This window comes from Dermacentor albipictus, chromosome 8 (assembly GCF_038994185.2).
Source record: "Dermacentor albipictus isolate Rhodes 1998 colony chromosome 8, USDA_Dalb.pri_finalv2, whole genome shotgun sequence".
NCBI classification, from domain to species: Eukaryota; Metazoa; Arthropoda; class Arachnida; order Ixodida; family Ixodidae; genus Dermacentor; species Dermacentor albipictus.
The window spans coordinates 128,147,883-128,163,902 of NC_091828.1; the positions used below are offsets into that span (position 1 = coordinate 128,147,883).

General features: G+C 42.8%; 1 protein-coding gene across 1 annotated transcript in view; it reads right to left on the reverse strand.

Annotated features, from left to right (window-relative positions):
- Window positions 1–16,020, reverse strand: part of retm (real-time) — a 41,725-nt gene that overhangs the window by 22,015 nt on the left and 3,690 nt on the right. The window contains exons 2-3 of the mRNA XM_065452685.1: window positions 4,527–4,676; window positions 2,048–2,179 (exon numbers count right to left, since the gene is read on the reverse strand). Coding sequence (XP_065308757.1) covers window positions 2,048–2,179; window positions 4,527–4,676 — 282 coding nt within the window. The remainder of the gene's footprint in view (window positions 1–2,047; window positions 2,180–4,526; window positions 4,677–16,020) is intronic.

Here is a 16,020-nt window from a genome sequence, read left to right on the forward strand (position 1 = left end):
GTAATCTTACCACACAACTGGTCTGCTCAGAGAGAAATGTAACTACTCCTCATGCTGGCAATAGTTCAATCACCAATATTCCGTATTTTCAGTTATTTGACATCTAGTCTAAAGCATCTGTTTTGTTGACATTTTGTATTTTCACAAGTCTCTTGATTGATGTGTTTTACTTTCCTGTAAACTAAAATATGTTCATTTGCTCAACAGTATTGTCATAAGGAAACACTCCCAGTCACAGGCTGCTGTAAACGTGCTGAAAGCAAGTAAAGCAAAGGGGACCCTAAATTAACAAACTAAAAGCATAGACAATAATTAAACCCCAAACAAAACTAGAATGTCCTAAGCAAATTAATATGAACACAGTGATTTAATTAAGAAAGCATTCTTTAGATTAGAGCTAACTATACGTCATTTCATAGATAGCCGGCTAAATTGTAACTTTTCTCACTGCTCACGTGGCAGCCAAGTAGTGCATCACATATATGAAAAAAAAAACAAAAAAAACAAGTGCATAGGTGTGTGTCATATAATTCAATGTAACATTAAGTGTCATACCTTTATATCGCAAAACACGACTTTCATATTACAAGAATAACATCGCAGATCTGAACCTATTTACCGCTGAACAAACAATGTGACACGTTTCAGCAACCAGGAACCACAGCGGACTGCATGTGCTTGTAACCAAACATAGTTTTTCTTGATTTTAACAGAATAGACCTTTTGATCAAGTGGTGAGGCAGCACTTCCTCTGTGGATTGTAGCGCACGAGTTCAAGGAGCAAATGTTCACATCTGCCACTTCTGTGGGGCTTCTCAGGGGGGCTCAGGCACGTTCACACAGGCCAGAGAGCATCATGACGATGCCCAGGGAGCTTTAGTTGAAGAGGTCTATGCAGTAAGACGAGCTAAATGAGTTTTGGTCATTTATTTACTATTCTCAATTAAGAGTTGTGTATACCTTCACCACCCACATAAGTGAGGCAAGACAGATCTCATACTGGCGATAGAGTTGGCCTTAAATTCTGTAAAATACACCACTGCTCACCAGGTCAGTCAATGCCACTTAGAGTATGGCTATATATACTAGTAAAGTTCATGTTTGGTATGTGTCATGGTATGTGCTGGGCGTGTTGAGGAAAATTTTCTAATTTCTCGTATACTCCATACGGCATGGTTATCTATGGTCTGTTCAACAGCATTGCAGCATTTGATGTATTCTCAGACTCCAAAAGCAGTGTAGCGACTTGCAAGCATGTCTAAATTTGACTCGTGCCATAGTGCATGAAAGGCGCAAGAGAGTCCCATGTATGTCTTTCTTTTTCTGCAAGAAGGTAGACTGTGAGCATGATTTTTTACTGCTATATCGATAACAATTATGCAATGTCCTTGTCCATGAAGCTGGCACAATGCCTTGCTTGCTCAAGAGCAACGTATATAGCTCAAATAGATACAAATAGCTACTATATAGCTCTCCATAGATCTATGTCAAAAATTTCCTTTGCTCACAGATTAAATTACGGCTCTTTTGTACTCTCTAAATACTCCGGTCAGAAGGGTAGTAAAATTTTTTAACCCCATATGAGTGACCTATGCTGTAACAAAAAGTTTGTGAAAAACCAATTTAAAAAGGCATCAATCAATTGTTCTGGTGAAACTACAGAGAAATCAGTGAAAAGGAAACAGGAAAGGTATGCCACTAAATTTGGCATACTTCTTTTTTGTTTCTTTCACAAAACAAATTTTTTTTAAGTGACCATAAAATGAGCCATTGTGCATCTGGCATAACGAAGTATGATGCACATAATGTATTACAGGTCATGGTACAGACACCTTTGCTATGCATCTAGTCTATTGAAGACTCAATTAGCACATGCATCATTTCCAGTACTTGTGTTCCAGCTGAATGAACAAAATGTGCTAACTTCCAGAAAATAGCATTCAATGCAAGTGAAGAGTAGAAAAAGTAGTTGTTTACCTGAAACACAATCTCAAATGAACAATAAATAAATAAATAAAAGGAAAGAACACTCAAGAGCAACACTTACCGAGTAAGTGCAGTTTTCTTTGATGCCAACTCGTGTCGAAAAGCTCTCATTGTAGGCTTCAATTTTAAGTGTTCGCTGCCGCCGATCTAAAGAGTTCTTCTGTATAAAGTACACAAAATCCACTCCTATGATCTGTGAGAGAAAAACAAAAGGAAGAAAAATCCAGGTCTAAACACATTCCCCCAAACACCAAGCACTAATTTCCAAGCAAGAAAAGACACACCTATTATCTACTGCAGATGCTCACTTAGCACTGAATATTTCTGGTATTGTAAGTTCCAAGCAGTTTTAATATTGCTTTACAGTGCATACTTTGTCTCAACAATTTTTCAATATGCTGCTCTATGATGATCTGAAGGTAACCAGACTACAAAGGCCAGTATATTAAGCAATACATGAATGACTACCATTATGTAGTCTAACCAGCTACCGTTTCTGGAAAATAAAGTTATCAAAGGACACTGTTACAAGCCACATGCCACTGCAAAATGTAAATAAATAAATGTGTGAATAAATAAATAAACAAACAAATAAGAATAAAAAACTGCCCCGCCTGTACGAAGAAGTTGAGGCAAGCATAACATGTATATTGTACTATTTAGATGGCTTTTCGTCTGTGTTATGCAGCATCAATTAGGCATTCAAAACTGAGGTCTATGGTACTTCTGCCATGACAGTAGATCCTGCTCCTTGACACCTGTATGTGAAATTTTTTCATGCTATGGGTCCCTTTGATATGGCTAAAATTTCCACACCAGTCACTGATGGCGACAATCCACATCATACGAGTTTACCTCGTGGCACACACCAATTGAGGACAGTTCAGTGCATGGCAGTCTAGTGGCAGACAAAACTGCATAATTTGTTGCAGATGGCTAAGCCTTTACAGAAAATGTGCAGTCTATTTTCTTTTCTGTATCACTGAGAATATGAATCGTGGTACAGTGCAGACTGTTAAAGGAAATACTCTAATGTGTGGCTTTCACTTTGCTGGTGCCCTAGGTGCAAGTGCTGGCTGAAGCTATGTCAATGTGCTGCACAGGGGCCATTAGCAGAACAGGTCACCAACCATCATCAAAAATTAAAAAAAAAAAACAGTAGAAACATGACTGCTTACGTGTGGGAATGCAAAAGCATTAGAGTCCCTTTGGTGAAATGTTTTAGATTTATGTTTTCAACACGCATTAAAGTTCCTCCTGCTGATTTGGTGTGTGTTTGCGTATATATTGACCATAGACCGGGCTCACTTTATACACTCATGATGTGGCATCGAGAGTCCATCGCAGTAGACACAGCAACGATGAAATCCGAAGAGAAAGTGATGAGCGGGAGGCAGGGTGCTCATTTTATACACTCAAGACGTGGCACTACCTCCTCCCCATCAGCTGGGCCATAATGTGCCCAATGACGCATGCATTAGGCACACCTTTAGTCAGCCATAACCGTGGAGCTGCCGTGGTGTCAGGGAAACGTGCTCATCTCGCACCCTGGAGGCCCGGGTTCAATTCCCACCCAGTACGAAATTCACTATTTTTTTTAAATTTAATTTACTTGTTTACTTTAATTTACTTTGTTTACAGGAACCTCCCTGAGAAATTTGAGATCAATTCGAGCATTTCTGATGTGTTTTATTCTTTGCACTGTCGGACATTTTTGGTGCCATCAATCGGACACACTGCTGGCCCCTATGGATTTCGACCTAATGGAGCGTATAATGCTTTCGCATTAAAAGGAAAAACTTGGCATTTTGTGACACCTACATAGGTATGAAGAAAGTTGTCAGAACAGCAAACCACAAATCATCTACTGCTAAAAGGACTGTTTGCACACTTTCCAGAGGGAAAAATTTGTGTACACTCTACACACACGTGTTCCCTGTAACGGTGGAAGGCACTGCACACTGGAAGAGCAACTGAATGAAAGGAATGCTCCATAAGCTCCTGACAAGCATCTTGCCTCTGAATTGACAGCCTGCCTCCTCTCAACAGCTAGACTGACTCGTTCTGCTAAAAAAAAAATAAGAACCACTAATCAAGAAGCACGTAGTGCCCTGCAGCCTGAATTGCTTACACAACCCAGCATGTGCTGGAGTTCCTGCACAATGCCAAGCAGGGTAGGGAACTGCAGTGTAGTGCATGCTGCAGTGTCAAATACAGGATGAAAGTGGTGCAGCCTCGTCCTTTCTTCACACCAACTTTCCAGGTTCTCAGCCCTTTCTTTGGCTCATGCTTTGCAAGCAGGTGCACCCTCGCTAAGTGCACACTGGTATGCTTGTGACCCAGTGTGTGCAGCAGTATCTAGAAATCAAGAGCATGCTTGACCAACACTACAGATGAGACTGCTTTTACTATTGATAGGCCAAGCCTACAAGAGCTTCGCTGGAACCTGGCTGCCAATAAACACTTCGTGCTTAATGGAGATTAGAATTAAGCCCAACTTTGTCATAAAGGATGTTGCACAGTATAAGTCATTTCCAAACCTTCTTCAATAGATATGGCGCATCAACGTTGAGGCGGCACCGGCGTTCAATAACGTGCTCTGCGCCATCTTCGCTCTTGTACTCCGAAACCGTGTCACTGCCCAAGAACACGGGAATCAATGGGCATGTTGGGAATCGCCGTTCATAAGCCTGCATAGAAGGTGTCAACTCATGAAGCAATGCAATATCTTGATGGCCACCATGCAATGAAAAGAAATATCAAAGAGGAGGGCAGCAAGCTGCATAAATGCAAAAAGTTAATGCATGTACTAGCACAGTAGTATGTTCTGGTAAAAAGTGCTAGAAATCTTAAGAGCAGAATCACGATTTTCTTTTTTTTTTTACGTTCAATTCAATATATTCTTTCTTTCTGCATCACAGACAAAATACACAAAAACAGTCTCCTTGTTGAACTGTGAAGTGTGAACTCCTTGCTTAAATTAATTGACAATTTAATTTTGCTCTACCTGTCTGTCTGATATAATGCAAAGCACAGTTCTGCTGTAGCAAGCCATCAGCTGTGCCAACAACTTCACCGAACTAGTGGTCCTTGAAGCAGACAGGCCAATTAACAACTGGCTGTCGATATTTCAGCTCTGACTTTCCAGTGCTACTATGTCCAAACCAGTTGCTTTGCCAGTTAAGCACTGTTTAGGATACGACTGCTTTATTATAAGCAGTCTTTTTTTTTTAGTTAACACATACACTGCAGGCTAAATGCAACAAGTGCATATCATCACACGTTGTGCATTGACTAGATGACGGATTTGCGGTGTAAACACTCAGTGCCAATTTTATAGCAGTAAGTTGCATGTGCACATACAAGGAAGTGACACGAGCCACGTTACATGGAATGCAAACTTCTTGCGCGTCTAAAGTGCTCAAGCTTTCATTAATACAAAGGTGGATACTAGGCAGCTAATTCATTTGATAGTAAATATTTGAGTTAGAAATTTGTAACTCTTACTTCATTACTGACATGTTTAAACTGATCCTGATTATTTATTTGACTAAATTTCCATTTATTCAGCACCGGCAGGTGGTCTCCCCTTAGCAACCATACAATAGGTCATTAAATAAATAGAAAATGACATGCATATACATAACGAAGTTCACAATTCAGAATAAATTTAATCACACTGATAGTAAGAACCAAAAAATCAAACCACAGCAGCTCTATGTGTATACGCACATGTGCAACACATACCTTGAGACAATGTATTACACTACAATTGCATCACACAGTTTTTTACTATGGAAAAAACAAAAGATTGCATTATGAAGGTTAGATTACTGCTGGAACATTTGCACCAGTGGATAAGCTGAACACCATAGCTCGTAGAAATACACACTTTGTTTAAAAAGACAGCTTGAAAAGCGGTTGGCAACAGAACTGCTGCTCCTGTGCTTGCATCACAAGTAGCAAGCACAGGGTGGCTAGTAGAAATCATCCACTGAAGGGCACGGGTTGGGTGTTTGCATGACAATCTTTAAAGTTATCTTTCAGTTATGCTGGGATATGGAATGTCACTCCTTGCATGATTGAAGTCAATGTATACCCACTTTTGCTTGTTGAGTACAGCAAAGATGTCATTACTGGTGCGACTACCTCCGTGCAAGCAACATCGTACTTATGGATAAGAGTAATTTTATATCTTTCTGCTGATAACAACACAATGCGTTAAACGAGTATCACAGCTGGAGACAGCCTGACAGATAAAGTAAACTTGGACCAAGTGGAATAGATATGTGTGCACATCCTGCCTTGGCAACTGTGTCTATATGTGGCAGCAACACTGTCTGCCATTTCAAGTGTGTGCATTTGAGAGTCCAACCATGATAAGACTCTTAACAAAGAACGTACCCTTTGAGCTAATCCTGTTAACTGTTTCTTATAATATATGAGGACGTTAAATGCAATTTACAAAATTAATGCCATTATGAGAAACAGTGCTAGTAGCTAAAGGGCAACAGACAACACAGTTGCTGACTATCAAGTAGTGGTATATTTACAGCAAAGAAATGGTATACAGATTGAAAAACGGCACTAATAATGTTACAACCATCAGCCAAAAAAATGAAAAAGCAAGGAAACAGCCAGTAAACAACAATAGAAAAGTGCAGTTAAGTTGACACATTTCTGATAAGCAAACCAATATAAAAGTAACAAAGTGCATAACTCCTGTGAATATAAAAAAAGAGTTGACAGTCACCCTAGCCTATGCTAAAAAGGATTAAGGTAAAAGCCTAGATGCTAACGATACATTCATTAAACTAGTTGACATTCTCATTCGAATCTGTTGTCAGTTCCTATTGTTTTCTCCCACCAAAGGTCTTAGGTACGAGTTCCCAAATAAACTCTATCTTAATTAACTGTGCCCTAATTAACACCAAAGTCGTGGGTTCGACTCCCACCAATGGTCATAGGTGGCATCATCAATTTTGGTGCCACTGAATGTTGGTGCCATAACGCTGGACAGTCAACTTTTCAGTAATGCCGGACAACGGATTTTTGAACCCGTGAGCCACTTAAGGCTTGCGCATTAACAAGTGAAGGTGGCAGTGGAACAAAAAAGATGTGCGACAGACTGCACGAAAACCAAACAAATTCTAGTTGCAGAGCTGTGTATTCTCTTTGTCATGTAGGAAATCTAATCGCATGCTGGCTTATGTGTATTTTCTCTTTATATTGATGTATACCTCTCACAACTCACATGCTTGCTGCCCTGGATATTTCTTTATTGCTGTATTTCTGTATTTTTCATGAAACAACGTCTGACACCAACACCAGATTTTTGCCACACAAGGCCTTTAACACTATCATGTTAACATAAAATATTTAAAACATATCCTGCAGCAACTAGCACAATATGTTCTCGGGCTATCACGCTAAACATTTCAACACCCTTAAGTGTGTTAATTAGTTTGCCGCCAGACAAGCACCCTTCATTAACACCCTTAAGAAAGGGTGTTTGGCTGAAATGGAAGCGAAATGAAAGAAAAATGTCACCCTAAGCTAATTACACTCTTTAATTTTTGCAAGTTGCTTATTACGATTACTATACAAATGGCGCCAAAAGACAAACAATCCCACCGTGGCTGCTTAGTGGCTTTGGTGTTCTGCTCCTAAGCACAAGGGCATGGGGTCAAATCCCGACCACGGCGGCCACATTTCAATGGGGGCAAAATGCAAAAACACCTGTGTGCTTAGATTTAGGTGCATGTTAAAGAACTCCAGGTGGTCAAAACTAATCCGGAGTCCTTCATTACGACGTGCCTCATAATCAGATCATGGTTCTGGCATGTAAAAACCACAAATCTAATTTTTTTTAAAAAGACAAACAATCCATCCTTAAATAGGTTACGAAACAAATGCATGAAGGTGGATTTGAACCCAAGAAATTCACGCAGAAACCCTAACCACTGCGCCATAAGGGATCCACGCCTCAGCTCTTCAAATATTGGTATCTATATATAGATTGTACAGAACCCACTGCTTCATTTCAGAGAAACCACGCATAAGGTCACATCATACATTGAAGAAAATGCATTTGTTAAGCTTGAAACATAACATTCCTACTCTAGCAAACATGTGAACATCTTTCATATAGGGTGTTAATCCTTTTCTTAGGGTGTCAATTTTTTTTATTGTGTTTTGATTTTTTTTTCTCACGCACACTTAATATAACACGTTTGGATTGTAGAGTGCAGACAGAACGACCAAAGAAAAAGGAAGGACAAGACGACACAGAGCTTGGTGTTGTATTATCCTATTTTAGTGCTTGCCCCGTTCAAGCTACACAAACTGAACATCATGAACCAATAAGCCTAAATTTACACTGTTTTGAAGTTCATTACTATAGGGCATTCTGAGTAAAATGGCTGCTAAATGGGTACATTGTTAAAAAAGTTTACACCCTTTGGGTCATACCTTGTCCCACAACAATAATCATGATCTGCGTTGCCCGCTTGCTTTAATGCTACGAGCCCGGTACTTCCAATTCATGAACGGCTTGAGCGTTATCAGCATGATACAGCATTCTCGACAGGAAAGTAGCGAGCACAGAGTTTTCAAGAAAGGAAACGCAAGCAAGGCAGAGGACGATTGCTGTTGTGGGACAAGATAAAGCGCCAAAGGGTGTAAAATTTTCAGGAGTGTATAATATATTATAGGGTGTAAAGTGAGGAAATAGCACTTTGACATTCTTAAGAGTGTTAAAGTGTTTAGAGCGCATAAACACTTCACTGAGCTAGTTTATCACACCAGAAACCACAAATGTGCAATTAACTGAAAATTGCTATTTGGGTTTGCAAGGCATATAGATTTGGAACAATATCCAAAAATTTTATGAAACCAGGGCCACTATCTTGTACATGTTAGAAAAGCCGACGTTCGTTTTCACCTAACTTGATTGGTATAGACTGGATTAGGCCACAATATTGATGCGGGCTTGGACAACTGCGTGACATGAAACCGAATGTTGGCTTTTTGAAAGCACAAAAAATAGCGGCCAAAGCTTCGAGACATGCATTCCAACCTCCTGCACTGCATATGAAGGTGCTTTGTTAGAACAGTGTTTGAAAAGCACTTGCGCTCTTTCCTGCCAGTTTCTTTTCATTCGTTTTCCTGCCTGGCGCGCCCTATTTCTTGTTCTGGTAACGCACAAACAACAGCATAAACACATATGAATGCCATCTACTCTTGAAGTCAGGGTTTCACGCTAACAGCTATTTTTTACAGCTAGCACTAAAATTTAGCAAAATATACTAAAAATTGTTTCATTTGTAAAGCAATTTTATATTAAAGATTTGCCGACTTTATTGTTCAGGCACCTTGCTCTATAGTTTAAGCTAGAATAATCTGCTTCACAGACACAACAATGTTTTACAAAGTTTGTTCACAAGATATTCCCATAATGGTGACCCGTAATGACGGCTGCCATTATGTGCATTGGTTCTACGAAGTGGTGTCACTGCTGTGCGGTTAAGTTAGTATAATAGACAGGTACGAAAAGTCAAGCTCCGAGAAATCGGCCAGCTATGTATTTGTATTCTACTGAAATCCAATTTTTCTGCAAGCCAGACGCAAACAAAAGATAATTAAATTATTGGTGACAATACAACAATCATAGAAGTTAGCAGGTGTGCTTTTAGTTAATGAAATAGAAATAAAAGAGATGTGATCACCTTAATAATAGTGACAGCTACTCCTTTTCACATAGTAGTAATTAAACGAAGTTATATGAAGAAATCCCACAAGTTTAGGAAATCAGGCGCAAGGAGAGTAAATAAGTCACCCATGCATACACGCTGAAGCATAGGCGTACAATATGTGAGGATATAGGCTTCACCACAGGAGGTCACTACATGCTCCGAGGTGTAGAGGTGCATGGAGACAACAGGCGAAAACAATCACACAAGACACAAACACGGACAATGATGACAACCTTGATCCATGTCATTCTGTTCAGCTGCATCTGGTCGTATGCAGAGGAAGACAGAACAGACTTTATTTATATGAATAGACTCAGCATGTGCACTATACATAAGGCGCATAAATTTCTTGTAGCTAGCGCTGAAGCTTCAGAAAGCCTAAGCTCAACTGACTATCACTATCATAGAAGTGGTGTGATATCAGCAAACTCCACATTTAGTTAATCGTAGTCGAACCCCGTGTATGAAGCGCTCAAAAGAAAACAGTGAAACAGGTGGTGTCCAAATGCACACCCTCATGACAATATCTCTGAGTAACAGAAACAGAAGGCTATGCTTTTGCAGGCTGCATACGTCGCAAGTAATTGTGCAGCCGGGATCATGTCATGGCCACTATGTCCCGGACACTACCTGTAAGGGAAACTGAGGGACTCAATTTCTTTCTTTTTTTTTCATTTAGAGCTACATGAGGCCATCAGATAATGCAGCCGAGGAAAGCATAGAGAAAATTAACTGCTGTTTTTAATGAAGATGTAAAAGTTATAAGGGAAATTAAGGGAAATGAAAGTGGACGAAAAGGCAACTTGCCACTCGTAGAATCCAGGCCCACATATCTGCATACTGGATTAGACCTTTTTCCAAATTCGCAAGTGTGCTTTCCTGCATTGCTTATATATGTTGTCCAACTAATGGTCGCACCGGTCAAGGTTCAAACTGAGACAAAGTGCTAGCTCCACATGCTGGGGCTAGCGTCTTGCACATGTTTTATCAAAGTACCCCGCCTGAATTTTCCATGTCATAGACAAGCAAACTGTGCACGTATGTGCGGATCGCAAAAATGACTGCGTCGCCATTAGCTGGGGAAACTGCATTGCGGTATAGCTAGCTTTATATAATTATGCAAACGATTTTCTCTCCCTGGGAGTGTTAGCCAGGGCTACTGATGACCGCGGCAGCGGGCGGGTACCATCCCGAGGCGTGACGTGGTACGTGAAGTTATAAGCAGCCAAGTGATCAATAAAGCCCCTTCTCGCTGGTAGAGAGCACAATGATTCGCAGCATCGCACGAAAGGCATTAGCAATAAAGCCCCGATTGCCATGTGAATGTGTGTCGCGGCTGTCCCGGCAACGATGCCTCGCCATCTGCTTTCAGTCAGTGTCGCGTGCACGGAGGGGCGCCGCGCGGGCGACTACGGTGGTCACGCGCTCGACGATCGATGCTGGGCGCGCCCTTGCGCGCCCAGCGATCACGAAAGTGCAGCCGGCCATGCGTTCAGCCGGAAATGTCAGCTAGCAGTGCCCTTCTGCGTGCCCGCAAAAAGGCGTCCGCTGATAGCGGTTACGCACGCGTCCGCTGGATAATCGGGGGCGATATCCTTTCTCTATAGCGATATTCCGGAGGAAGGAAAGAAAGCTTATTTCCTTGCTCTACGAATTCGCCGTACCGTCAGTTCAATTTGGCTCACGGTGCTGCTGCGGCCTCTCTGATTGACTCAAAACGCCGACGTGACGGGAACTTGACGGTGCCCGTGCATAGCGAGTGGACGACACTGCAGTCACTGGGAAGCTACTCACCCAGTGAGAGAACCCAAGTGAAAACTAGCTCTGTCACATTTGCAAGGAACGGGAGAATTTATCGCCACAGGTGATCCCATAGGACACGTTGGCACGTTGAAGGAACATCGTTTTACAGTGACGTCCGTTTGCCCAACAAAGGATAAGACACTGAGCACGACCTCGCGAAATCAAGGGATCACAGGCCATGGAAAGCAAGGCCGTGACAAAGCCCCAAATAACATGTGGTCAAAGGGACATTAAATGGAAACTGAATTAGACCAGTTGATAAAGTGCTATTATAAAAATATACTTTATTTAATTTCACGATAAGATTTAGGGTTATCAGGAAAAGAGAAAACGGGGGTCAAACTAAAACTTCCATTTCTTCAATCTTCTGTGTCCTGTTGTTCTCTCGGCTGCCAACCGTGTGCGCTGTTAACCCTTTAAAATGGCTGCATTGTCACGGCTTCCTACGTATACTTTCGTATTTGGGTCACTGCTGGCTCGGTAAAAGCACTTAAAATATTTTTTTCAAGTTCAGTCATCGGCTACACTCTCAAAAAACCTTGCGCCCTTTGAGGTGTATGTTTGCCACATAATAATAATCATCTGTCTTGCGCGCAGTTGCTTTCTTGAAAGCGCCGCGCTCGTTACTTTCCTGTCTGTCAAGAATGCCGTGTCATGCTGACATAGCATGACATAGCATTCCCGTCAGGAAAGTAACGAGCGCGGCACTTTCAAGAAAGCAATTATCGTTGTGTGGCAAATATACACTCCAAAGGGTGTAAACTTAAAGCGTACACTCTTAGAAAAATTTATACCCTTTGTGGTTTATCTTGTCCCACAACGATAATCGTCATCTGTCTTGCCCGTGTTTCCTTCCTTTAACGCTGCGAGCCCGGTACTTCCCAGTCACGAACGGCATGCGCGTTATCAGCGTGACGCATCATTCTCGACAGGAAAGTAGCGAGCGCCGGGTTTTCAGGAAAGGAAACGCAAGCAAGCCAGATGACGATTAATGTTGTGGGACAAATATACACCCCAAAGGGTGCAACCGTTTTAAGAGTGTAAGCAAAATTACAAACTTTTGCCACAACAATAATCGTGATCTGTCTTGTCTGCATTTCCTTTCTCTAAAGCTGCGAGCCCAGTACTTCCCAGTAAAAAACGGCATGCGCGTTATCAGCATGGCATAGCATTGCCGACAGGAAAGTAACGGGCGCGGCGTTTTCAAGAAAGGAAGCACAAGCAAGGCAGATGACGATTGATTATTGTTGTGTGGCAGAGAGACACCTCAAAGCGTGTAACTTTGTCTAAGAGTGTACGCTCTTACACTAAAGAAACGTTTGCACCCGTTGGGGCGTATATCTGCCACAACGACAATCGTCATCTGCCTTGATGCGTTTCCTTTAACGCGGAGAGCCCGGTACTTTCCAGTAACGAACGGCATGCGCGTTATCAGCATGGGATAGCATGTAGCGGGCGCGGCGTTTTCAAGGAAAACGCATCAAGGCAGATGACGATTATTGTTGCGCGGCAGATATACACCCCAAAGGGTGCAAACTTTTTTAGGGTGTAGGCAAAGTTACACCCTTTAGGGCGTATCTCTGCCACACAACAATAATCGTCATCTGCCTTGCTTGCGCTTCCTTTCTTGAAAACGCCGCGCCCGTTACTTTCATGTCGGCAATGCTATGCCATGCTAATAACGCGCATGCCGTTCGTTACTGGGAAGTACTGGGCTCGCAGCGTTAAAGAAAGGAAATGCGGACAAGACAGATGACGTTTATCGTTGTGTGGCAAGATACGGCTCGAAGGGCGTAAACTTTTCTTAAGAGTTTAATATTGTCATCTGCCTTAATTTGCACTCTAAAAACAGTTGCACCCTTTGGGGTGTCCGCAGTTCCTTTCTTAACGCTGCGAGCACAGTACTTCCAAGCCACAAACGGCACGCGCGTTATCAGCATGACAGAGCGTTCTCGAACAGGAAAGTAACGAGCGCAGCGTTTTCAAGAAAGGAACCGCATGCAAGCAAGACAAATGACGATTACTGTTGTGTGGCAAATATACATCCCAAAGGGTGCAACTGTTTTTGGGAGTGTGCTTGCGTTTCCTTTCTTGAAAACTCGGCGCTCGCTATTTTCCTGTTGAGAATGCTGTGTCACGCTGATAACGCGCAAGCCGTTCGTGATTGGGAAGTACCGGGCTCGCAGCGTTAAAGAAATGAAATGCGGGCAAGACAGATGACTATTATTGTTGCAGGACAAGATAAGGCCCAAATGATGTAATATTTTTTTAAGAGTGCAAAGTATACATCAATTTATTACCCATGCACCCGCCGTGGTTGCTTATAGTGGCTTTTGTTGTTGCGCTGCTAAGCACGAGGTCATGGGATCTAATCGCGGCCACGGCAGCCGCATTTCAATGGGGGCGAAATGCAAAAATACCCGTGTACTTAACTTAGGTGCACGTTGAAGAACCCCCGTTGGTATAAATTAATCCGGAGTCCTCCACCACGGCGTGCCTCATAATTATATCGTGGTTCTGGCACGTAAATTTCCAGAATTTAATTTGCTATTAACTGTTCATATAAGAAAGCAAGCCTGCAATACTTTCTTGGCTTCAAAAGTGCACAATGGTGGGTTCGGTCGTCAGAACACAGTGGCGCATTTACGAGTGCCTCGAGGGATCCACGCTGAAACGAGGGATTTTCTTGCGTCGCAGTTATTGACATCGCCCTTCCTCGAGTTTCTTTATCGCTCAGAACCGATGCGCAGACGACGCGCGACGATCACCAACAACGAGGCGCCCGTATTGCTCCATCGGTTCAATCAAGCTACCATCATGCTACTGCGCAGAAGAGAAGGAAGCAGGAAACGGCGCCGCTGCACAAATAGGCACCCTTCCAGCGTCGGCAGTTTTCCTCGCCCCTACCCGACCTTCGAACACCGGCCATTGCGCAGGGATGAGCCCCGAACGAATGCAGTATAGCATTATGGATGGGGGGATTGGATGTATTTGATCCTGAATGACACCCCAATAAAAAATAAAATTTTAAAAATGCCGGAAGCTTGCTCTTGTTACAGTTCTATCTGCGTCCCTTAACTTTGCGTACGCAAAATCTAAAACTCCCTAATATCGGCAACGCGAATGGCACAGGGTTTCCTGTGAAACGCAGAGCGCGCAAAACCGCCGTCAGGTGTACAAGGCGCCGCGAAAGAGAGAAAAGAAAGCGGGTTTTCCGAAATGGGAGAAGGTAGGGAAGGAGTGCATGGACCGAGAAAAGTCTTTGCTGTAGCTACGGGGAGAGGGCAGCCCGCCTCCTCGCACCGTTACCTCGAAGAATTTAATTTGCACCTACCTCAGCTACGAATAAGCATTTTAAAAAAACTTCTCGAGGTAGAACGCTCCCTCAACGGCGCTTTACCTCACGGAGAACAACAAAAACTTCCAACAGGGCCCAGTATGTAATTCCCATAGAACAGACACTGTTAGTACTTTCCTACTGCTTTTCTTGCCATTACGTCATGAAACTAGTATCCTGACTCCCACTCCAACAACCCTCCCCTTTACGTTTCATTCATCCTCCCCCAACTATCCCTCCGTCGCAAAAGCGGCTCTCTTTTTAGAAGGCTTGATTACTTCTTGTTGTAGGCACATCATCAATATCTACTCCATTTTCATGCAAGCGTACCTTGGTCTAACTTTAGAGGGCTCCGTCACCAGGGTCCCTTACAAATTTCGGTTATACACTGGAAGTTGTAAAACGGCGTTTAACCGAAATAATTTTTTCCCCCGAATCGGTTCGTTATCGGATGAGATAGAAAAAAGTCGCAGTTTCGCTCGAAAGACGAAGCACCGACTGCGATTGCAAATTAGTAGGCAACTATATGAAGTAAATATAGTTATATCGGCACTATAAACTTGCAAACATTCACTTGCTAACTAAATTAACAAGCATGGCGTCACGCGCGTACAAGCAAACATGATCACATCTCGATGACCGCACAACCTCGCCGTCAAAACACTGGAGGAAGCGTGGCAAGCTGTCTTTTCGTTCTCTTTCATTTCCCTTGAACTTCGTGCTGCCTCTCGCTTCAACGCAAACAAAGTGGCGAAAACACGGTACACACGAAGCTATGCTTCTTGGCTGGACGGTCGCTTTTGATCATACGGTACGTAAACTGGAGTAGATGCTGCAGAAATGACGTTTTGTCTTGGTGTGTGCTTCTACAATGTTTCTCTTTTCTTTTCCTTTTTAGAGCGCAGCTCTTTGGCGTCCGTTCCTGGGTTTCGCGTCGTCGTCGGCGTTGTCGTCGGCCTCGTAACCAGCTCCGCCCCCCTTTCATCCCCCCAGCGCTAGCAGCGACCGACTGATACCGCTGGATGCCGCTGACGCCGCTAGAGAGTCAAGATAACGTGACTGCATAGAACACCGTCGCCGCCATGCAGAAAGAGGAGGAAAGGGTTCCCCCCCCCCCTGTTCTTGTGTGGCGGATAGGGT